At 40.3% G+C, this 23,811-nt stretch overlaps 2 protein-coding genes across 4 annotated transcripts in view; one reads left to right on the top strand and one right to left on the bottom strand.

Moving 5' to 3' along the window:
• The window catches only part of FANCD2 (FA complementation group D2), a 53,400-nt gene extending 44,309 nt beyond the window's left edge, over nt 1-9,091 (bottom strand). For 2 of the 3 annotated variants that reach the window (XM_055414430.2, XM_088831959.1), the window contains exons 1-8: nt 8,846-9,091; nt 7,061-7,153; nt 5,285-5,425; nt 4,407-4,474; nt 4,139-4,242; nt 3,686-3,746; nt 2,809-2,861; nt 666-744 (exon numbers count right to left, since the gene is read on the bottom strand). In XM_055414430.2, coding sequence (XP_055270405.1) covers nt 666-744; nt 2,809-2,861; nt 3,686-3,746; nt 4,139-4,242; nt 4,407-4,474; nt 5,285-5,425; nt 7,061-7,124 — 570 coding nt within the window. In that variant the 5' untranslated portion in view covers nt 7,125-7,153; nt 8,846-9,091. The remainder of the gene's footprint in view (nt 1-665; nt 745-2,808; nt 2,862-3,685; nt 3,747-4,138; nt 4,243-4,406; nt 4,475-5,284; nt 5,426-7,060; nt 7,154-8,845) is intronic. The other variant, XM_055414431.2, reaches the window with a different exon arrangement.
• A 21-nt stretch (nt 9,092-9,112) lies between these two features.
• EMC3 (ER membrane protein complex subunit 3) lies at nt 9,113-23,811 on the top strand. Its single transcript, XM_055414458.2, has 8 exons — nt 9,113-9,432; nt 13,846-13,903; nt 14,238-14,331; nt 15,741-15,845; nt 16,563-16,644; nt 18,620-18,699; nt 19,475-19,557; nt 23,154-23,811. Exons 1-8 carry the CDS (start codon nt 9,278-9,280, stop codon nt 23,280-23,282), a joined length of 786 nt encoding a protein of 261 aa, XP_055270433.1. The 5' UTR covers nt 9,113-9,277; the 3' UTR covers nt 23,283-23,811.

The following is a 23,811-nucleotide window of genomic DNA, read 5'->3' as shown; positions in this document are numbered from 1 at the left end:
TCAGCTGGTAAAGAATCTGCCTGCAAAGAAAGAGACCTGGGTTCGATCTCTGGATTGGGAAGATCCCTTGGAGAAAGGAAAGGCTACCCACTTCAGTATTCTGGCCTGGAGAATTCCATGGACTATCTATGGGGTTGCAAAGAGTCAGACAAGACTCTTTACTTCCATCAAAGTGAGATAAATTTCTTTTTTTTGAAGACATTTAAAGGATGAAACAAACATGATTTTGAAACTACTGCTGCTGCTGCTAAGTCACTTCAGTCGTGTCTGACACTGTGCGACCCCATAGACAGCAGCCCACCAGGCTGTCCCGTCCCTGGGATTCTCCAGGCAAGAACACTGGAGTGGGTTGCCATTTCCTTCTCCAATGTGTGAAAGTGAAAAGTGAAAGTGAGGTCGCTCAGTCGTGTCCGACTGAGTGACCCCATGGACTGCAGCCTACCAGGCTCCTCCATCCATGGGATTTTCTAGGCAAGAGTACTGGAGTGGCTTGCCATTGCCTTCTCCGGATTTTCAAACTACAAAAGCTCAAAAAGCTAATGGATAGAAAAATATGAATTTCTTGTCCAGAAAGGCAAAAACCCCTGCAAATTCCAAAGGCTTGGTGTTAAGTGTAGAAAACACACTCTCTAAAGAAAAGAGACCAAATAAATCCCCAAGCCTACCTTACTATCCACAACTCGGTCTAGCCACTTCAGCTGACTGATGATGAGTCGAGGCATGCTGATTCCATCACTGTTCACTCTGAAATGTTAGGGTGGATGAGAAATCAGGAACGTAGCCTGTCTGACCTACACAGCAGCAAACATTAATATGGCATATAACATCTTAGCCATTCAATTAACATTCACTAAACATTAACCACGGGTTGCACGCTGCAATCGGAGAAGGCAATGGCAAGCCACTCCAGTACTCTTGCCTGGAAAATCCCATGGATGGAGGAGCCTGGTGGGCTGCAGTCCGTGGGGTCGCTAAGGGTCGGACACGACTGAGCGACTTCACTTTCACTTTTCACTTTCACACATTGGAGAAGGAAATGGCAACCCACTCCAGTGTTCTTGCCTGGAGAATCCCAGGGATGGGGGAGCCCGGTGGGCTTCCGTCTATGGGGTCACACAGAGTCGGATACGACTGAAGTGACTTAGCAGCAGCAGCACGCTGCAATAGACACACAGGTGATATAAAGAAAAATAAGACATATGCATATATGTTGAGAAAGATGTCTGGAAGAAGATGCACTGAACTGTTAGTGACTACATCTGAGGGATGAGAGGGGAAGAAAGATCTGGAGAGTATCTCTTAAAATACATAAACAATTTTTAAAATAAACATTATTAATAATTGGGTAAGAGAAATTATTTTTATAAGGTAAAAACTAATTACCTAGATGTCTGAAACAGCAGAATGTTTTTTACTGGTATAGAAACCTAGAAGGTCAGATGAGATTATATCTGTGAAAGTATCAAAAACCATCCATATACGGATGAAAAAAAGTTGGCTCAGTACTATTTCCCCTAAGATGATAGTCTTTGCCTTCTTCCCAGCCTCCTATGTCTAAGTTTTGGATTACCTCTTCTTGACAACACTCTCAATCTTTGTTTATAATAGTCAAGTTTAACTAGTAAAAAAGAATAGCCAGGACACAAATCATCTAGTGCAATCCATTCAGGCAAAACATGAATTTTTAAAGATAAACCTTCAAGTTTACTATTACTACTATCAGACAATGAAAAAGCACATTTTAAAAAGGAGAAAATAAAAATGACCCGAATCCTCTCATCCAGAGATGTCCATCACTGACATACATATGTCTATGTAAATGTATATACATGATTTTTTGTTAACAAAATATTGAGTGAACTGTAAATATGACTTGCAACCTGAATTTTTTTAATTAGATGGTATTACATAATCCTTTTTACAATTTTTAATATCCACATGATATCCCTATACTAATTTACTTAACCAATCCCTTATACTTGAAAATCTGTTTACAATTTTTATTTTAAACAGCAATAATAGTCATTACTGTTTTCATTCAGAGCTATTAGCTAATTCAGGATAAATTAAGAGGTATAGCTGAAAATAAAGCTTTTGATACACACAACCTCCTGATCTTCAGAGTGATTACACTGCTTTATATATGTTTACCAGTGATATATGAACTGGCTTGTTCATTACACTCAACAAGGGAGATCCTTTCGAGTAAAAAAAAACATATTATTTGAAATTGTTGTCTTTGATTATTAATGAATTTAAGCATTAAAAGAACATTTAATGCTCTTATATTTCTTCTCTGTGAATTATCGATTCATGATCTTTATCTACTTTTCTATTAGGCTGCTCTTTTTTCCTAACTTATTTTTTTAAATAAACAAACAAACTGTATTTTTCTTTTTTGGCCATGTCACATGGCTTACAGGATATTAATTCCCCATCCAGGGATCAAACCTGGGCCCCTGATAGTGAAAGCCTGGAATCTTAACCATTAAAGTACATTTCTAAAAAGTGGCAGCACACATACAGTATAAAACTAAAAAGGTAAAGAATAGTATTCAGACAATATCTGACTCCAGCCAACTGGCTCCCCTCCTTGGAAACAATCACTAACACCAGTTTATCATGCATTCTTCTAGGAATACATAAGACATGCTACGAAAATTTCAAAGAAAGTCACCCCAGTTAAACTTGAGTAGTCACTTAAAAATCTGGAGTCATGATAAATATGAGCTTCAGAGGTACCAATGATGTTTCAGAGCAATCTTTTCAGAGAAACATAAGTACACCAGGATATATAACTTCACTTACTTTTCAAAAAGAAATTCTGGCAACTTTTCAAATAAGACTCTGATAATGGCAGGCTAAAAAAGAAGACATAGGGAGTTAGGAGATGGTCTCGAAACGTACAAAATAAATGTACAATTAGTGGTAATTCTCTCCATCAAGATTCTTGGAGGCAAAAACCTGCTAGAATTGAAATCCTCATTTTTAAGAATGTCCACATGAGTGCTGCCTATATTTTGAACAGAACCTGTTGGAATACAAAAATTTGTCAATAATCCACCCTCTGAAAAATTGCAAAATGACTATCAATACTAAAATAATCAGATAATCAATAGTATGATTAATTATAATGACAACTGTTAACCCATGACATGCAAATTTTAACAGACTATCAAATAGTTTCCAAGAAGGAAGATTTCTCTTCAGGGGAACAAGACAGCTCTTATAGATTTAAGTAAACTAAATGATATTCAAGATTTCCAATGAAAAGGAAAACAGAATGCTAAGATTAACAGTGGGAGAGATTGTCTACTAAATAGAGAAGAGGAAAATGGCAAAATCTAGTTAATAAGCAAATACAAAGCTAAATGGGAGATGATGCAGATGTGAATATAGCAGAGACATACGTGGTATACAGAGCAAATAGCATGAAGCTTTACAAAACAGGAAGCAGAGGCTGACCAGACAAACCAGACTTCAGGATATAATAGGCTAATCAGCTCAGTCCAAACCACAGATATTGCTCTCCAGATTCATCTCAGCATCAGGTCTTCGGGAAACTGCTACAAACTCAAAGGCTCCTATTAACCCTGCTCTACCCTTTGCTCCAGCCATTTATACTTGGGCATACACCACAAATCACATTCATGAGATGTTCACACAAAAAGTGGCACAGCCTCACCTGTAATATGTCAATCCCCAGAAGCAATTTAATGAGGCTCTTACAGTAAGATGTGCCCGTGCTGTTAAAAAAAAAAGAGAGAGAGAAATTTGTTTTCTGTTTTGTGTTACTGTTTTCATTATTCTTTGTCCATAAAATTGGTTAAATATGTAATTTTCTAGGAGAAATTGTCCTGTTAGAGAAGAAATACAGCACATGAGAAGACAGCTCTTAAGTCACAGAGAGATAAAGAGTTGAAATTGTTACTAACAGAGGTGAGATATATTCTAGAAAACATTCTGGATTCTTAGTATCCTGAACTTAATAATTTAAAGGTTAGGCTCAAACTGAGAAAAAGACAGCTATAAATCAAAAGCAAAAATCCAAAAAAACACGCATTCTATCCAACCTCCCCACACCCCCCAATCCAACTAGTTTAATATTTCAGCAAGACTCGATGACTCATCTCCACACCTGGTTTCCTCATCCTGCAGATGTTCACAAGACAAAAGGCAGTTCCTGAACCTGTCCTGGTCCTCAATGTAAGACTCCAGGCCACTAACGAACTCTTCTATTATCTTGGTAAACATTCAAAAAAACAAGAGTAAAAATTTTAGTTTAACATTTCCTGTGGTTCAGCTAAAATCATTCTAGCACATTCAACTTTATGCCAGTGACTTTAAATTCCCAATTGAAGAGTACTGCTGACAAAAAAAAAAAGTACTCAGGAGAAAATACATACTGTGGGATAAGAAGGATGTTTCCTCAGAGTCTGAAAGAGTTTCTTTTGGAAAACGATTTGATCCACAGCTATGAGAAAAGAAGACTAGTTGGTCTCCAGTGTCTTGAACACTTCTGACTATAGTCTCCCTTTTCTGAAACCTAGGTTCCTGTCTGATGAAACCAATAAAGGTATTCCCAACCTAATAAAACCACAGCAAAACAGAATTAGCATTAGTAAAGGATAGCTACTAAGTCGGAGAAGGCAATGGCAAGTTACTCCAGTACTCTTGCCTAGAAAATCCCATGGATGGAGGAGCCTGGTGGGCTTCGGTCTATGGGGCCGCGACGAGTTGGACACAACTGAGTGACATCACTTTCACTTTTCACTTTTACACATTGGAGAAGGAAATGGCAACCCACTCCAGTGTTCTTGCCTGAAGAATCCCAGGGATGGGGGAGCCTGGTGGGCTGCCGTCTATAGGGTCGCACAGAGTCGGACATGACTGAAGCGACTTAGCAGCTAAGTATTAAAAAAAAAAGATGCCATACCCTTAGCTGAATGGAATAATCTATGCTCCCAAAGTAGGGCCTTATATCGCTTTATTTAGAAATTTTCCTCTGAAATTAATTCTGACCCAGATAAATACTCTCTGGGTATTTATTTTTTCACAAGAAAACAAAGTAATACTATATGTAACATTCTTTCTTAAAAAAAAAGAAAAGAATTAGACATACTTTATTTAACATGCATTAACTAAAATGTAACTTCAGTTTCATCCTTGTCTCCAGACAGATGGTGCTCCCATTTCTAATCTCCACTGCCTCTCTAGAAAATCCATTATTCAGCTCTAAGCCCTTTCACTATACCCAGAGAAAAGATTTTCATTAAAATATTACCTAGTTGGTTCTGACTCTCTCCTATTTTAAGAGTAATTCCTGATGCCTTGAGAAACTTTACAAAGACATTGTCATTTTCTTCAACTTCATTGTGAACATGAGATTTCTTTGTCTTTTTGGAAAGTGGCTGCTTCCTGGCTTCTGAAAATAGAAAAAAAATTCAAGAATGCAACAAAGAGTAGAGCAAAGCTTAAAATGTAAGCCCTACAACAATAACCCTAGGATAGTTGATGGATTCCTGAGAGACTATATTGGAAGTGATGCTGCAGTGAAATTTTATCTCTAACAAGGGTCAGCAATAATGGCTTGCAGACAAACAAAACAATTAACAAACAGAATTATTCTCACCTATCAAGTTTTCTTTTGAAGAATTCAAAACATGCCACCTCTAACAAGAACAACCATAGAAATGTTTTCCACCCAAATTTTAAAGCAGCCAGGGTCTCTCATGTACTCTACAAACCACTGCAATAGAATCATTAAGAAGCTTATTGGAAGCATATTCTTAGGTCACATCCCAGACGTACAGAATCAAAATCTCAAGGCTGGAGCCTGGGAAACTAAATTTTTAATAATTTGTATTCTGCAGGAAATAATCCTTACTCGCACCTAAGCTTGAGAACCAATGATCAGGATGCAGAGGTAGAAAGAATGTGACAGATTCTCCTACGTCATATCTTTGAGTACAAAGTTCAGACTGATTTCATCCCAAGACTTTCAATCCATGAGAAGTAATTAAAAAAAATAAGCAAACATAAACAAAAAGGTACCCAAGGTTCAGTATGATTATCTACTCTTCTCCCTTAATGAAGCAAAGTTAGAATTGCCTTAGTAGAGTAGATGAGTACAATAAACAAAAGACTATCAACCACTTCTCACAGGAATACTTAGGACTTCTGTCAATTGCATTCTCATTATAGACAGAGTCTGTCCCCTTTTTTTGCCTCTGCTGTGTCTGCTTTGATATGATGCTATTCCTTTCTATAATACCATCACAGCATTTATTGAGATCATAAAGTTTTTTTAAGGGAGGAAAGATGACCACAAGATTTTTAAAGGGTTAGGGGCTTCCCCGGTGACTCAGATGGTAAAGAAGCTGCCTGCAACACAGGAGACCCAGGTTCAATCACTGGGTCAGGAAGATCCCCTGGAGAAGGAATGGCTACCCACTCCAGTATTCTTGCCTGGAGAACTCCATGGACAGAGGAGCCTGGTGGGCTGGAGTCCATGAGGGTCCCGATGAGTCGGACACAACTGAGCGACTAACACAATAGGATGTTTTGGGCTTCCCTGGTGGCTCATTGGTAAAGAATTCGCCCGCAATGCGGGAGACCTGGGTTCAATCCCCGAGTTGGGAAGATCCCCTGAAGGAGGGCATGACAACTCATTCCAGTATTCTTGCCTGGAGAATCCCCAAGGACAGAGGAGCCTGGTGGGTTGCAGTCCATGGGGTTGCAAAAAGTCGGACACGACTGACGACCAAGCACAGACTATGTAGTTATCTTTGTGTCCCAGCACCTAAAGGACTTATGATAGATAAGTTCTTATGTATGTAGATTCCTCTTATGTGGAGACTGAAACTCACAGACTACAGGCATGCCCAAATTCATACATGCAATTAGAGGTAGAAATTTCAAATCTCCTGACACTTTATTCCGTGTGTCCTATCTATTAAGCATTGATGACTCCAACACTTGAAAGGAGGAAATTTATATCCCTTTTAGTGCCTCACACATTTGCTACAAAAAATAAAGCAGCCAATGATTAGACACTTACCAGAGGCATCTTCTGTCAGCCTCTCTTTATCCTCTGACACTGATAGTCTCCTTTTGGAAATCATTCTGACCAAAGTCTTCTTCAGTTAAATTACTTTGCAGAACAAATCAGAGAACATAAGTTACTCTGTAGAAGCTAGATAAATTCTGAGAAGTTAAAAATATTAGCTCAAAGATAACAATTAACGCTCTATCCAAAACCAAAGACTTTACAAAATGCTATCTAAAGCCAGATCTTGAGAAAATGTCAACTCCTCTTTCTGGTTAATATTTGCTTACTTTCACAACTTGTCTACCTAGTTGTTTCTTTAGCCAGATCACTTTTCTCTTGCTGAAGAATAAAACCCATAGTTCTCTGACACTGAAGATCCTTCACCATTTAGCCCCAATTTACTACTCCTTTAATCATTAATACAAAACTCCAATGTTGAGGACTGGGCTAGGTGTTCGGGTTACATTTGTGAACCAAAAACGATTCCTGCTCCAACTGAAATGCTGTTATCTGCCTGGAAATTACTCTTTCTCCTTAAAGTCTCAATCAAATGTCTTCTTTCTTGAAAACTGGACTCCTATCCCCAAAGGAGATTACTCTTCCAGCTTTCCTGCTCCAAAGTATATGTAAAAAACCCTAGGACACACTAGACTGAGGGGTTCCTTGAGAGCAGGAATCCAGTGTTATTGATCTCAGGTATCCCTAGGGCCCAGGATGGTAGTGTAGTGTAGTCGCTCAGTCGTGTCCGACTCTTTGCGACCCCATGGACTGTAGCCCACCAGGCTCCTCTGTCCATGGGATTCTCCAGGCAAGAATACTTGAGTGGGTTGCCATTATACCTAGCACTAAAAAAAAAATTCTGAGAATATTCGCTAAATGAAAATGGCTGGCAGGAGGGTAAATACTAATATCTAACAAAAACTACTAAGTCTTTTATATCTAATACTTCGTTTATTTCTCACAAAACTTTTTGAGGTAGGTACCATTACTCTCCCCTGGTGGCTCAGAGGTTAAAGCGTCTGCCTTCAATGCGGGAGACCCAGGTTCGATCCCTGGGTCGGGAAGATCCCCTGGAGAAGGAAACGGTAACCCACTCCAGTATTCTTGCCTGGAGAATCCCATGGACGGAGAAGCCTGGTAGGCTACAGTCCGCGAGGTCGCAAAGAGTCGGACACGACTGAGCGACGGTAACGGAACGGAACCATTACTCTCAAGACAGCTGAGTTCGATCCCTGGGTCAGGAAGTTCCCTGCAGTAGGAAATGGCAACCCACTCCAGTATTTCTGCCTGGAAAATTCCATGAACAGAGGAGCCCGGCGGGCCACAGTCCATGCAGTTGCAAAGAGTGGGGCATGACTGACCCACTGAGCGCACGGGCGCACATGTGAGCCCGCACACACACACACGCCATTATTCTCACATTCAGTGGCAGAGCTGGGATTCCAATTTAGCAATCCGGCTCCAGGATCTATCTGCCTCTTAACTACCACCCATAATAGTGGCTTCCAACAATATTTACCATTTACTACTTACCAAGCGTCATGCTAAGCATTTTCTTTATCCTTTGCCTCATTTACTATTTATAAGCATTATCAACCATTTTACAGAAGGAAAAACTAAGGCAAGTCATGGCCTCTGGACTTCAGGGGACACGCTCTTAACACGTGCTAACCCGTCCAGCAGTCTCAAAACCCCGAGGGCAGCCTGGACTAGGTCCTCCGGGGAGGGGCGAGGGGCGGGGATGGGGGGTCAAGTCTCTCCTCACTTCGTCTTTTTAACGACGCAGGAAGGTACCTGGAGGTATTATCCCGCGACTAGACAGCTGAGGAAGCTGAGGTTGAGGGCACGGAGGGAAAGGCCAGGCTCTGTTGGGACCGAGAAACCAGGCCGTAAGGTCGCGAGGCCTCGAGAGACGACGACCGCTGTCCCACTCACCCGCGGAGAAGGCGTCGCCGGCCCTCCTCTTCGACTTTCCCGCTCGGTAGGACGCCACCGTGACGTCACTGCAGCGCGCCCTCGCCGTGACGGGAAACGTCCGCGCCGGAAGTGGGTGGCCCGGCGGCCCGGCTCGGGGCAGGACTCAAGGGACAACGCCGCCGTAGGGTCCGGGGCTGGCCTGGCTGAGGGCGGTGAGAAGGCCCAGAGAAGGCCTCAACTAGGCCCCGGTGCCCCGACGAAAAGAAACCAACCCGGTTACACTCGGCCGGGAGCCCACTCTCTGTGAAGATGGCGGGGCCGGAGCTGTTGCTTGACTCCAACATTCGCCTCTGGGTGGTTCTGCCCATCGTTATCATCACCTTCTTTGTGGGCATGATCCGCCACTACGTGTCCATCCTGCTGCAGAGCGACAAGAAGCTCACCCAGGAACAAGTCTCCGACAGGTCAGCGCCCTCCCCTCTCCGGCAATCTCACTCTCTCGTGACCTTGGGCGAGAAAGTTCAGGGGTTATGTCAGTTTGCCCTGCTTCATCAGGCCCCCGCTAGCTGAGTTTCCTTGGCTGAGTTATCCTGTGTTTCACTTGCTCATCTACGAAATGGGGATGATAACAGGACGTGCCTTATAGAACAGAAGTGGGGACTAAATTTTAGATGATGTCTGTAAAACATTCCTCTAGATAGAGTATAAGTTTCCATGAGCCTGAATGATCACAAATGGGACATTTGGTTTCATAAAGTAAGGTTTTGCTGTCTCAGAGGTTACTAAAATTTTTCTAAAATGTGTTAAACCAAAATTGAGAAATATATAAATCAAAAAACATTAGGCCATATTTGGGAATAGAATTATATAAAAACTGACTTTCAAGCTTGTAGAATATAGTGACTTTTCGGAAAGGAAAAACAAATAGATCTTTAAGAATGTGAAACTCCAGTTTGAAAAATACTGACTTTGAAAACTAGAGTTTTATTTTAAGAAAATGTTTTTCACTTGCACATTAAGACTGCATAAGATAAGCTTTACCTTCATCACCAGTTGTGTTGTTGTGCTTAGTCGAGCAGGGACTTATTTTTAGATACTAATGGAAATAAAAATGCGAAATTCAAAAATTCGTGTAGAATTTGCAGACCTTAAGAGAAACTGAGTATTTAAAATATACAGGATAATTTAAGTTGGCTTTATTTCAGGGTTTAAATGCCTCACATGATTCTCAACCCCACTTCTGCAAAATTGCTCAGCAGTATAAATAGAGATCTATCTGAGTTTCTGTTCAGCCTATGGAAGTCCTGAATTCTCTATAGTGAACAAGGTTTTCTTGACGACTTACTATGTGCCCTGCACTGTGCTGTATGCTGGGGGGTACAAAATATGACAAGACCCTACTCTCAGGGAGTTTTAGTCCAAGTGATAAAACATGCAAAGGGAAAATAGGAAATACTATTATTTTAGTGCTCAGGGTACACTAATTACAGTGGTAATCACCTTAAGTGACATATGTGAAGAATTGAGCTTAAAATCCTTTAATATTTGCTTTTTGCTCTTTAAAAAAACTGTGGTAAAATGCATATAAAATTTTCCACTTTCTTTTTTTTAAATTTGTTTTTATTTGTTTTGGCTGCGCTGGGTCTTCATCATTGCATGGGCTTTTCTCTAGTTGCAGTGAACCAGAGCTGCTCTGCTTGCAGTCCGCAGGCCTCATTGCAGTCGCTTCTCGTTGCAGAAGACTGGCTCTAAGTGTGTGGGCCCAGTAGTTGTGGCACACAGGTTTAGCTGCTCTGCAGCCTATGGGATCTTCCCTAAGCAGACTGAACCCATGTCTCCTGCGTTGGCAGGCAGGTTCTTTACCACTGAGACACCAGGGAAGCCCCACTTTGACTGTTTTTAAGTATACAATTCAGTGCCATTAAGTACATTCACCTTGTTGTGCAACTGCCAGCACTGTACACTTCCACAATATTTTCCTGACCCCTAACAGAAACTCTGAGCCTATTAAATAATAACTGATTTCCTTCTCTCCCAACTCCTGAGACCCACCATTCTACTTTATCTCTAAGTACTTCATTAAGTGGAATCATACAGTATTTGTCCTTTTGGGTCTGCCTCATTTCATTTTGTATAATGTAGTCATGGTTTGTCCATGTCGTTGCAAGTGAATGGATTTCCTTCTTTTTCGTGGCTGAATTAATGTCCCGGTGTGTGTGTCTACACATATATCATGTTGTCTTTATCCTTCCAGGATTTTTTTAAATTATTATTTATTTGGGGTTGTGCTGGGTGTTCTTTGCTGTGTGCAGACTTTCTCTGTATGCAGAGAGTGAGGGCTGCTGTCCACTTGTGATGCATGGGCTTCTCCTTGCTGTGGCTTCTCTTGTTGCAGGGCGCAGGCTCCAGAGCATTCGGGTTTCAGTAGTTGCAGCACTTGGGCTCTAGAGCTCATGGGTTTCCGTAGTTGTGGTGCACAGGCTTAGTTCCCCATGGCATGTGGAATCTTCCTGGACCAGGGATTGAACCCATGTCCCCTGCATTGGCAGGCAGATTCTTCACCGCTGGACCACCAGGGAAGTCCTTGGGGTTGTTTCTGTATCTGGGCTATTGTGACTAATACTGCAATGAACACAGGGTTGCGTATATATATATACATATATGTATATATAATGTGATTCTATTTTTATTTTTTTGAAGAACCTCCATATTGTTTTTCATAAAGGTTGTACCAATTTACACTCCCACCAACAGGGGTCTCCTTTCCTCCCCCCTTTTGCTTTTAATATAAAGATTACAATACAGTGGAACCCTTAAAAAGAAAGGAATCATGTCACATGGTTACAGCACAGATGAACCTTAAAAACATGAGGCTAAACAAAAGAGACCAGATACAAAAAGGTAATATCTTTTATGATTCCACTTATATGAAGGATCTAAAATAGTCAAATTCACAGGAACACAACGTGGAATGGCGGTTACTAGGGGCTGGGAGATGGGGACTGGGGACATGATTGTGCAATGAGAAGAGAGTTTCAGGTTTGCAGGATGAAAAAGTTACGGAGATCCGTTTCACAACGGTGTGAATATGCTTAACACTACTGCACTGTTTGCTTAAATGTGGTTGAGATGGTAAATTTAGTGTTAATGTTTTTCACCACAATTTTAAAAAAATAGCGCTGAGACTCACTCACATAGTCCAGCTCTTGCCAACCTCTCAGGCCTTGTCTCACCACGTTTCTGTAGTCCTCTTCCAGCCATATGGTTTTCCCTGGTCCTCAGAGACAGCTTACTCCTGCCTCAAGGCTTTTGCCCATGTTCCAGCTCTTTGCCAAGGTTGTCTCTACTCGTCTTTAAGATTTCAGCTTAATCATACGCCCTCAGGAAAGCTTTCTCCAAGACCTTGACTTCTTAGACTCAGTCACATCCGCCTGTTAACACACTCAGATTATCCGTCTCTCTTTCCTGGTATATAACAGATGGATTTGACATTTATTCCTGTGGTTATTTGATTACTATTTTTCTCCCCTACTAGACTTTAACCTTCTTGAGATACTTGCCTTTTTTTTTTTCTTTGGTCACAGCATGCAGGATCCCTGACTAGGGACCCAGCCCATGCCTCCTTCAGTAGAAGAGCAAATTCTTAACCACCAGACCTCCAGGGAAGTCCAGGATACTTGCTTTTTGATCGCTGTTGTTCATGTCACCTAACATGGCACCCAGAAGCTCGAGAAGTATTTGTTCAATGAGAATAAGCCTGTTGCTGTGTACAATATGAATGGAGGCGTAGGAAATTTAAGGGGCTCACCCAGGATCACATAGTCAACAAGTGGCAGAGCCAATATTTAAACCCATCTGTCCAACTCCAGAGCTTAAATTTTTACTAATTATTCTAGACCCAGTGTTACTTAAAGGACCAGTTTTGGTTTTTGAATGTTCAGTCTGTCACAGGCTAATGCTTTGGTAAAAATTTTTTGACCACATATTTGGATGTTTGGACAATGTCAGATTACTATAAAAGTTTCTAAACCTCTAGTCTCAGTATCTGTTCTCACCTCACCACAGACCAGCATTGGAACACAGGCCACATCATGAACAGCTTTAGTCCAGCTCCCAGGGAATAGAACATATCACCTCTCAACTCTTCAGGCTTGTGTCTACAGCGTTTTGTTTTGTTTTGCTTTTCAAAAAGGATTTCCATTAAGGAGGTTTTTTTTCTCCCCTCATTAAAACAACTTTTGAAGACCTAGAAAAATTAGCATTTTGATCTCTTCTGTTTGATGTTTGTTCTAACACCGCCCACTTGGTACATTTTGTTATCTGTAAGGATCAGCTATGTTCAAATATCACCGGATAATTTCATTTATTAATTCAGTAAGTATTTTACTGAGAGCTTACCAATATCTGCACCCTGAGTAGAATTTGTATTTGTTGTCTGTCAGGTAACAACCCTGTCAAGCCCTATAGTCATTTCTGTGGTTTGGTTTGGTTTTTAAACTTCCTTCTTTTATCCTCACCCTTCCTCCCTTCTGCCCCCAGGTCTTTTGAGTAGCATCCAACTGCTACTCTTTTTACTCAGAGACAAGTTCCTTCTTAGCTCATTATAAAGTAAGCATACTGTCCCAAATGTGCCTTCCTCCAAAATCTTAGTTCAGAAAGAGTCACTCGTGAAAACTTGTGGAAAGCTGAGTGTTGGGTTAAGTATGTCCTGCTGGTTTTAAGGACACTTGTATTTTGAAAAGTTTCCGCACAGAGCTATTGCCAAATAGGCCTTCTCTTGTGTTTAAATAGGTTTTCTACTTTATTCTCTCATTTTCTTCTAGAGTTTCACTTTTAAAAATCTCATTGTCTTGGTTTGTTTGTTTTTTTTCCTTCAGTCAAGTCCTAATTCGAAGCAGAGTCCTCAGGGAAAACGGAAAATACATTCCCAAACAGGTACTCATTTATCTTTTATTACAAGCTCCGCAATTCACTGTTGAGGACAGTAGATATATGAATGTTTTATAAGGGGACTCTTCGGGGAAAGCTGAAGGCAGGCAAGTCAGTAATTAAGCTGTGGCCTAGTGGTGTTTGCTGTCATTGTGACCTTGCTCTTGGGAAATTGTTTTCAAATGTGACTCAGCTAAAGTGTCAGGTCGGCTGCCAAGTAGGCTGCCAGTCTGAGTGTAATAGCATATTCCAAGGGCCTTCTGACTAAAGTTCGGGGGAATAATTTGACAATGCTCTATGTCACAGTTTTAAGACTTAAAAAGTTCTTTTTTTCTACTAGTCTTTCCTCACACGAAAATATTACTTCAACAACCCAGAGGATGGATTTTTCAAAAAAACTAAAAGGAAGGTTGTGCCGCCTTCTCCTATGACTGGTATGTTTATTCCCCTCTCTTACCTTTAAGGAAGATTTTTAACATGATAGGGGGATGAGCAGGGAGGATATCCTTTTATTTTAAATTTAAATGGTATAATATAGTAATTAAAGGGAACTTAGGGATCATCGGATATAGGGATCTACAAAAGTGGGGATTCTCTTTTTCAAATAAATCTTATACCTTGGGAACTCCATTGTATAAAGTGGAATTAAAGGCAAGAGCTCTCGGCTAAGGGGATGGGGAGTAGGGCCATTGTCCTCAGGTCTCTCCCCTTTGCTGTTCCTCAGGACCCAGGGCCCTGAGGGGCACGGCTGGAAAGCATTCCAGTCCCAGGTCCCACCCAGTGCAGTCGTGTTGCTGGCAGAGGACTCCCAGATTCTGCCTACATGCTTCCCTCAGTGATTCATTTCTTTGTCAGACATGATTGCTTGCTCTTCCCCTACAGTTTTTCCTCTAACAGATTTCTTACTTCCTCTGATCCCAGTCATGTGAAAAATACAGCATCTTTAAAGGAAAACAAAAATAACATATTATTTGGTTTTACTTACCCCTTTAATGCAGTACCTATTTCTTTAGGTTAGATAATCAGTATCATAAACCCAGACAGAAGGTACTGGAATTGATTTCAATAATAAGTCTTTTAGCAAACCTACAAGAAACAAAAGACCAATAAGTATATGGAAAGATACTTGACATCACTAAAATCAGTGGAATGCAAATTAAAACACAGTGTCCTTTTAACCCATTAAATTAGAAACTACTGAAAAGCTTGACCAAAGCTGCTACTGTCGAGGTCATGGAAAGTGAAGTCCTCTTACTGTTGCTAAAAGTCAGTTTTAAATGGTCAAATCCCTTGGCCCAAAAATTCTTCTAAGAGTTTCTCTCACAGAAACACACAAATTTGCAGATTTATGTACAAGGAAGTTGTTGACAACTTTTTTTTTTTTTTGCCAATAATAATCTATAGATCTAACCAGAAGTGATGAGTGTAACCACAGTGGACGCCTACGAAGACATTAAAAATAATGAGTCATATTACACTAATATGGAAACACAGTATGTTACAATATGTTAATTTTTTAAATTAAGCAGAATAGTAAGCATAGTATCCCTTCATGTATATATATACAGAAAGAAACTATTGTGTGTATATACATGTATGGGTATATATGTATGTTTATATTGACATATAAAGATAGAAGAATAGACAGCAGTTAAAAGTGTTTAGACAGTAGGCAGAGGAACTGTCCACATCCTGTGCTTCTATGTCGTTTGAATTTTTTACAATGAACTTGTATTACTTGTATTAATTTTATCAAGTAAATTTAAAAGTTACAGGAAGCAAGGAATAAATCCCTACCAACAGTGGTAACAGCTATTTGTAACAGCTTGTTTTTCTGTCTTAGATCCCACCATGCTCACAGACATGATGAAAGGCAATGTCACCAATGTCCTGCCTATGATTCTTATTGGTGGATGGATCAACATGACGTTTTCAGGCTTTGTCACAAGTAAGTTACAGACTCAGGAGACTTCAAGTTTACTTCATCTTTGATCCTTTCCCATGACCCTACTCAGAAATTCAGGTGCTGCTGACATACTACTGTCCAAGGTCCTACGTTCTCAAGTGGAAACTGATAACAGTTTTTAAACAAAAAAATTGATTATGCTCTAATTTCATGACTCTTATCCCAAAGCGTTCATACATTCATAAGATGGGTGCTTTTTTACTAAGGGACTCAAATGAGTGGCTTACTAATTTGTATCCAAAACTAGTTTTGTGTCCTAATGAGTAGGAGGACCGGAAGCCTGTTTCTGTCTTGACTTCATTTTTGAGGTGTTGGGGTCAGTTGTTTGTCAATTTGTTTGTGAACCGCTTTGATTTAAATGAACTTGGTGTCTCAGTAATGTAGTTCTATGTGCGTATATATTCCACTTTGAGTTTAACAGACTAGTGCTGGTTTCTTTTCCAGATTTTGGGGCACAGCTCAGTTTGAGCCCCTACTTCTTAAGCACTGGAGAATCTGGTGTTGTTCAAAGAACTAGAATAGAGTGACTTTTGAGTGATAATTCTTCAGAAAATGACATAAGTCTCTGTGGAAATAAGTTTCTAAACACTGTATGGTACAGAATTCCCACCTCCTCAGGGAAATATATGCATCACACTTATTAAACTGTTCTACAGAGGAAGCTGGGCGTGATTCTGAACTTTTTCTTTCTTTCTGCAGCCAAGGTCCCTTTTCCACTGACTCTCCGTTTTAAGCCTATGCTACAGCAAGGAATCGAACTACTTACATTAGATGCCTCCTGGTAAGGACTTTCTCCTGTTGAGTAAAAACACCAACCAAAATCTAAAACAGGGATCTCTTAAACAATAGGATTTCCAGTTTGCCTGCCTTACTGGAATAGGTTTTTGGAGTTTTTCTCATTGAAACTGTACTCAGAATGCCCCAGATTATGGTAACTTTTACATGAGTTTTCTTGCAAAAGGAGAGAATGTATCAAGTTCTTTCCCCTAGTTTCTTAGGTCTTAAGAGCTCAAAAAAGTAGACGTGTGCACCCCAAAAAAGTTAAAGGCAAGAACTCTGACCAAACCAAATTTTTTAACAATAAATGCCCTGGAACTTATGGAAGTGGATGTTGGTATTATTTGTTTCAAAATACATTACTTCCAATAACAACATTAATTCTTTTCACTGGTACCAGTCACTGTGCTAGATACATTCCATATATTATTTTATTCTCGTAGCAACCCTTTGAAGTGGAGCCATTGAGATTTGACCACAAGTCTGTCCAAATCCAGCACTTGTGTCTTATTTACCGTTCTGTTTTTTATATCAGATTAATAAAACCCCAAATATGAAGAGCTCTTAGGACAGTGCTACAGCCTCTGGAACACAGTAGTGCTTCTTCATGTGGTCTCTGCAAGATTATTTTGTCTGTGGCTTCCCAGAAACTAGCATCTAATGGAAACCAGACAGGGACTTCCTTAGTGGTCCAGTGGTTGAGAGTCCACCTTCCAATGCAGGGGTCACAGGTTCAGTCCCTTGTCAGGGAACTAGGATCCCACGTGTGGCAGGGCAACTAGGCCAGCACAACCATAACTCGAGAAGCCTGCACACCACAACAAAGACCAGCGTTGCCAAATTAAAACTGAGTAGGCTAGAATAAAATAGAACAGCCAGACAGTAGGAGGAGGAGAATGGGCAATAGTGGTCACCACTGCTGATCCTGACTGACTCCTGGTTGGAGCAGTCTATGGTTGTTTGGGAGGGACACGATCGACCCGGCACTGGGAGAGTCTTGGCCGCACACACGTCCCCCAGAGGAGAAAAGCTGTACTTACTGCGAGGAGCACAACTGTTCAGCTTTGACCTTCCAGTCTCCTGCGAGCTAAACACGCACTTCATGGGGTGGAGAAAAGCTGTTTTATCTTTTCTCAGCACCTGGACACGTGTGTTTCTGACATGCTTGTGTGGACAAAGGAGCCTGGAACCACATATGAACTAGCTTACCAATCTGAAAGTTTATGTACAGATAAGTGTGACCCAAGTATTGGAATGAAGTGTGGGTCCTTTCCATCTGTATCATTTCTTACACTCATTTTAGTTTTTTATTATATGCAAGCATATTAACTTCACTGGGGCAAGGTGGGAAACCTAACCTAAGGAGAGCTTTGGGATATAGTTCAAAACTTGAAATGGCTTTTCCAGTCACTACAGTCTTCAATATGAAGCCTACTGACACTTGTGGTTTCTTTAGAGAATGGGATTCAGGACAGGAGGCCTCTTTCAATTTATATCTTACTACTTCAGTATTATTTGCATTTATTATATGCATCAATAACAAGTATGTGTTGTTGTCATGATTACAAATAATAAATGGTTTGAAAACCCACTATGTAGCAGGATAATTAAACAAAACTTGTATTCCCTGATAAAATGAAGCCCACCAGGTTGAGTTCAGTTCCTGTTACTGAATGCCAAAGAAGGAGCCATTAACCTCCATATATTACCTCATTTTACCCTCATGGCAACTCTCTGAAGTGAGTGGAAGAATTGAGGTTTGACCCAAGTCTGTCCACAAGGCTCAGCTGTCCGCTTGCAGAGAGCTGTTTGTAACATGGCCTTCACAACATGTATTTCTTCTTTGGTTGTGCTCTGGATGACTATTGGCTGACCCCAGGAGATTCCTTTACAGACTCTGAACAGCTTTGGGTGGTAGAAATGTGTGAACTAGTTTATTCTGAAATAACTACCTACATTGTTTCACTTTTGCTTCCTAGGGTGAGCTCTGCATCCTGGTATTTCCTCAACGTCTTTGGGCTTCGGAGCATCTACTCTCTGATTTTGGGCCAAGATAATGGTAAGAGGCAATTACTTCGATAGCTGAGTCATTCATACCAGGGCCAGAGTGATTATGTAGGCTGTGTTGTACTGAACAGAGTGAAATATGTTGCTTCATTCCCTAAACTTATTCCTAAGTTTCTGAGGTATTCTGAGAGTCTTAAACATCCCAAGGTCAGACTGAAGATCTGAATTCTCCTCATTAATCACGGGGACAGTATTTAGTTATGCAGAGTCTGATACCCTCTTATGAGGGATCCAGCACCAGCCTGTAAATGTAAGCCTGAAGCTGAAAGAAGGCTGGTTTGATCAGTTTGCCCATTGACTGGAGACCAGTACTAGTCCTGGCTCTCTTACTTAAATAGCTGGGACCCTGGGCAAGTTCCTTAACCACGCCAGTCCTCTGTTTGCCTGCCTGTGAAGTAGGGACCTGAATAACTGACTTCTGGGTTTGCTGTGAGGAGGAGGTAAGGTGGACACATGGAGCACTTAGTGAAGTGCCTGGCATGTCAGTGTTGCTCAGTAACTCATAGCTATTGCTCGTGTTATTTAAATTTGAAATAAAGGTTAGAGCTTCCTTTAGTTAATCTTCTTTCTCCTGCTGTTGTCACGTCCATTTTTTGCAAGAGGTAAAGTGACTTTCACAAAGTGTGTGACAAGGCCAGTCAATGAACTGTCCATGGTTCTCTAACCCACTGCCAAGCATCTAAATGCTGTGTGAGAACCATTCTTCCCTGAGGGTCCTGGGTGCCTGCTGTGCCCTGGCACTCACTGGGGTGTGTCTTCCGCTGCAGCTGCTGACCAATCACGGATGATGCAGGAGCAGATGACCGGCGCAGCCATGGCCATGCCCGCAGACACCAACAAAGCTTTTAAGGTATACTCAACTCTCTTCCCAGCTTCACTGAAGCTCAAAGGTGTTACCAGAGTTACTTTTAAAGATGAATTCCCTGAAGTGAGTGTGGTATATATATGGTTCCATCATTTTAAGTTTAGTGAAAATGTATTTTCACTTACATGTCTCTTATTCCAGAAACAGAATCATCTGATAAGTAAGTTAGAGATTCTTGATACTTGAGGTGGTTTTTAAATGCTCACCCAATTTAATCCACAGTGTAAATGCTCAGTCAGAGATTCCAGGTAGACATTTGGAATATTTTGAACTTTTTTGGACCCTGATATAAATTTCATTCAGTAAAATCTAAATTGGGAGACCTTGGCCGTCTAGTGGTTAGAACGCCACACTCTTTTAACTGTCGAGGGCCCAGGTTCAATCCCTGGTAGAGGAACTAAGATCCCACAGGCCATGTGGCTTGCCCCCCAAAAAAATCTAAATTATTTGAGCCTTTCATACAATGATTCTTAAATTTGTAAAATCCAATATAATTTTACACAGTGAAATCTCACTAATTTTTCATGATGAAAACTAGAAATAGCGAGAAATTTGCTCATCTTGATGAAAGATACCTATGAAAGACCCACAGTTAGCATACTTATACTGGAAGCTTTGCCCCTAAGAGTAGGAACAAGACAAAAGATGTCCACTGTGACCACTTCTATTCAACATCATTCCAGATGTTCTAGCCAGGGCAGTTAGGCGAGAAAAAGAAAGAAGAAGCATCTAGATTAGAAAGGAAGAAGTAGAGACTTCCCTGGTGGTCCAGTGGTTAAGAATCTGCCTTCCAATGCAGGGGACTTGGGTTCAATCCCTGGTTAGGGAACTAGGATCCCTAGGGCAGCTAAGCCCACATGCTGCAACTAGAGAGGCCCATGGATTGTAGTGAAGACACAGTGCAGCTGAAATTAAAAAAAAAAATTTTAGAAGTAAAACTGTCTGTTTGCAAGTAATGTGGTCTTTTATATAGAATATCCTAAAAGGAATCCATAAAAAAAACTATTACATGTAATACATTCAACAGGGTTTTCAGAAATCACATAGTTCTACACACTGATAATAAAGAATCTGAAAAATAGAAATTAGGAAAATCATTCCATTTATAATAGTATCAAAAAGGATAAGAATAAATTTAACAAAACAGCAATACTTGTACCATGAAAACTGAAAAATATTGCTGAAAGAAACTAAGAAGCCCTAAATAAATGCAAATATATCCATGTATATATTATCTTGACTTATTATTAGCGAGGTGGCAGTACTCCTTGATCTGTTGATCTACAGACTCAAAATCCCACCAGCTTTTCTTGCACAAATTGGCAGTCTGATCCAGAAGATAATACGGAAGTGAAAGGACTTCAGAACAGGAGAAACAATGTTGAATAAGAACAGAGTTGGAAGACTCAAGACTTCCTGATCTGAAAACCTACTTCTGAGCTATAGTAATCAAGACTGTGTGGGACTGCCGTATGGACAGAAATGCAGATCAATGGAAAAACTGATATTCCATTCAATAGGGACTTCCTTGACGGTCCAGTGGTTAAGACCCTGTGTGCTTCTGGTGGAGGAGGCACAGGTTCGATTCCTGACCAGGGAACTAAGATCCCATATGCTGTGCAGTGCGGCCAATAAATTTAAAAAGTTTTGTTGTTAAAGAATTGAGAGTTCAGAAATAAATTCATACATGTAGATTTTTGAGAAAGGTGCCAAAACAATTCAGTGAGGGAAAGAATAGTTTTGCTATTTATTCTGTACAGAGTTTCAGTGCTCGCTTCGGCAGCACATATACTAAAAAAAAAAAAAAAAAGAGTTTCTGTTTCAGGGAATGAAAAATTTAGAAATAGTTAGTGGTGATGGTTGCACAACATTGTGAGCCTAAAAAATGCCACTAAATTGTATACTTAACAGTGGTTAAAAATAGCAAATTTTGTGTCATATGTATATCAATATTTACCACAATAAAAAACATTTTGAATAAAAGTTTTTAAATGGGTCAAGGACCTAAATATAAGAGCTAAAACTAGAAAGCTCGTAAAAGAAAATATTGGTGTAAATGTTTGTGACCTTAGATTAGGCAATGATTTCTTAGATATGACATCAAAAGTATAAGCAACAAAAGGAAAAATAGGTAAGTGGAACTTTGTCAAAATGAAAACTTCTGCGTTTCAAAAGACACTATTAACAAAAGTGAAAAGCCAACCCACAGAATCGGAGAAAGTGTCTGCAAATCATATATCTGGTAAGGGTCCAGGATTCTGAATAAAGAACTCTTAGAACTTGACAATAAAAACACGATCCAGTAAAAAGTTGGCAAAGGATATGAATACTCATTTCTCCAATGAAGACGTACAAATACCCAGTAAGCTAATAAGCACATGAAAAGATGCCCAACATCATTAGTCACTGGGGGTTTTTGCAAATCAAAACTTCAGTGAGATACCACGTCACACTCACTCGTATGGTTATAATAAAAAAGATGGACAATAACGAATGTTGACAAGGATCCAGAGACATTGGAACCCTCATACGTGCTGGTGATTGTGTAGCTGCTTTGGAATGCAGTTCTTAGCCTTTCCTCAAAAAATTAAACACACTTACCATATGACCCAGCAGTTCTACTCTCAGCTAAACACCCAAGAGAACTGAAAACATATTTTCACACAAAAACTGAGTACAAGCATGTTCAGAATACTACTGATAATAGTCAAAACTAGAAACAATCCAAATGTCCATCGTCTGATGAACAGATAATGCAATGTCTAGACAATGGAATGTATGCAGTGGAATATTAGCCATGAAAAAGAATGAACTGCTGAGTCATGCCACAACAGAGAGGAACCTTAAAAACATGCCAAGAGGAGGGAATTATAACCAATACCCTGTAATAAGTCATAATAGAAAAGGATGGAAAAAAACTAAATGTATAACTGAATCACTTTGCAGTATGGCAGAAACCAAGACAACATGTAGATCAAGTATACGTCAACAAAATAATTTTTTAAAAAAGTGTTAAAGAAAGAAACCAGTGACAAAAGGCCACATACTGCATCCAGAAAAGATGGCACGATTCAGAAAATGAAGTAGTACTTGCCAGGGGTTGGGGGAGGGGATAATGGGAGTGTCTGCCATGACAAGTGTTCTGGAACTACATGATAGTGATGGTTGCACATCTTTATGAATATAATAAAAGCCACTGAATTGCATACATTGGAGGGATGGATTATGTAAATTATTATTATTTTTAAAAACCCATACCTGTGAGCTTTTATATTGCACATTGTTTTGTAGAGCATTTCTTAAAGACCTACTAATTAAAGGCAAAACTAGTCAGCATTAATAGAATACTTGAGAAATGTAAATAGTTGCCAGCTCCAGGGACCTGAACAGATTGTCTCTTAGCCTAGTCTCCTATCTGTAACTTAGGGGTGGGGGTGGGTGAGGGGACAGCAGCACCTCCCTCATAGGATTGAGTGAGTGTCACATGTGCAGAACTTGATCCCGCTCCAAGCCCAAGCACATCAGCACTGCTCCTATAACAGCCCTTCTCTCCCTGCCCCCATGTTTCTCTTCCTTTGCAGACAGAGTGGGAAGCTCTGGAACTGACAGATCACCAATGGGCACTGGATGACGTCGAAGAGGAGCTCATGGCCAAAGACCTCCATTTCGAAGGCATGTTCAAAAAGGAATTACAGACCTCTATTTTTTGAAGACCAAGTAGGGGCTAGCTGTGTCTGGAACTTGGAGTAGCGCTTAACCTTATAACTTTCATTTGAGCTGGAGCCTCTTGGAATGACAAAGGGGGTGCATGAGCTGGCGGGGGTGCAGCAAGGATTGTTCTTGTCTGAGGCAGGCCCCCCTTCATGTTTGAACCCAGAAGAAACATGAGGAGTGTATGCTGGGTGACTTGCCCAGAAACAGCTATTTTTAAAATATTTTAAATGTTCCTTCTGGTGACTCTAGTAATAAAAGTAAGACAAAGGGGGGACACTCAAGCTAGTGATAATATTAAAAAACAGCAAAAATTCAGTCTATGGAAAAAGCATTGTTAATTTAACCTAATTGTTACGTCCAGTCATTCTGACATTTAAACCTCAGAAACTCCTGTTTTCTTGGAATCCAAACACCCGGCATTTCACCTTTAATTTTTTGTTAATATTTGTATAACTTCCCTTTCACAAATAATACATTTTCATTGTTGAAAATTTAGGACCAATGGATAAACAAAATGAAACTCTC

The sequence above is a fragment of the Moschus berezovskii genome, chromosome 24 (genome assembly GCF_049115385.1).
Source record: "Moschus berezovskii isolate FMDL1 chromosome 24, NW_MosBer_1.0, whole genome shotgun sequence".
Taxonomy (NCBI): domain Eukaryota; kingdom Metazoa; phylum Chordata; class Mammalia; order Artiodactyla; family Moschidae; genus Moschus; species Moschus berezovskii.
Note: the sequence above shows the minus strand (reverse complement) of the source record. Positions and strands in the feature narration are given on the sequence as shown.

Bases quoted from the DNA above. Each gene is read 5' to 3' on its own strand.
- EMC3 (XM_055414458.2), top strand. From the start codon at position 9,278: ATGGCGGGGCCGGAGCTGTTGCTTGACTCCAACATTCGCCTCTGGGTG. The intron at 9,433-13,845 runs GTCAGCGCCCTC...TTTTTCCTTCAG, and splicing joins CAGGAACAAGTCTCCGACAG to TCAAGTCCTAATTCGAAGCA. The intron at 18,700-19,474 runs GTAAGAGGCAAT...CTTCCGCTGCAG, and splicing joins GATTTTGGGCCAAGATAATG to CTGCTGACCAATCACGGATG.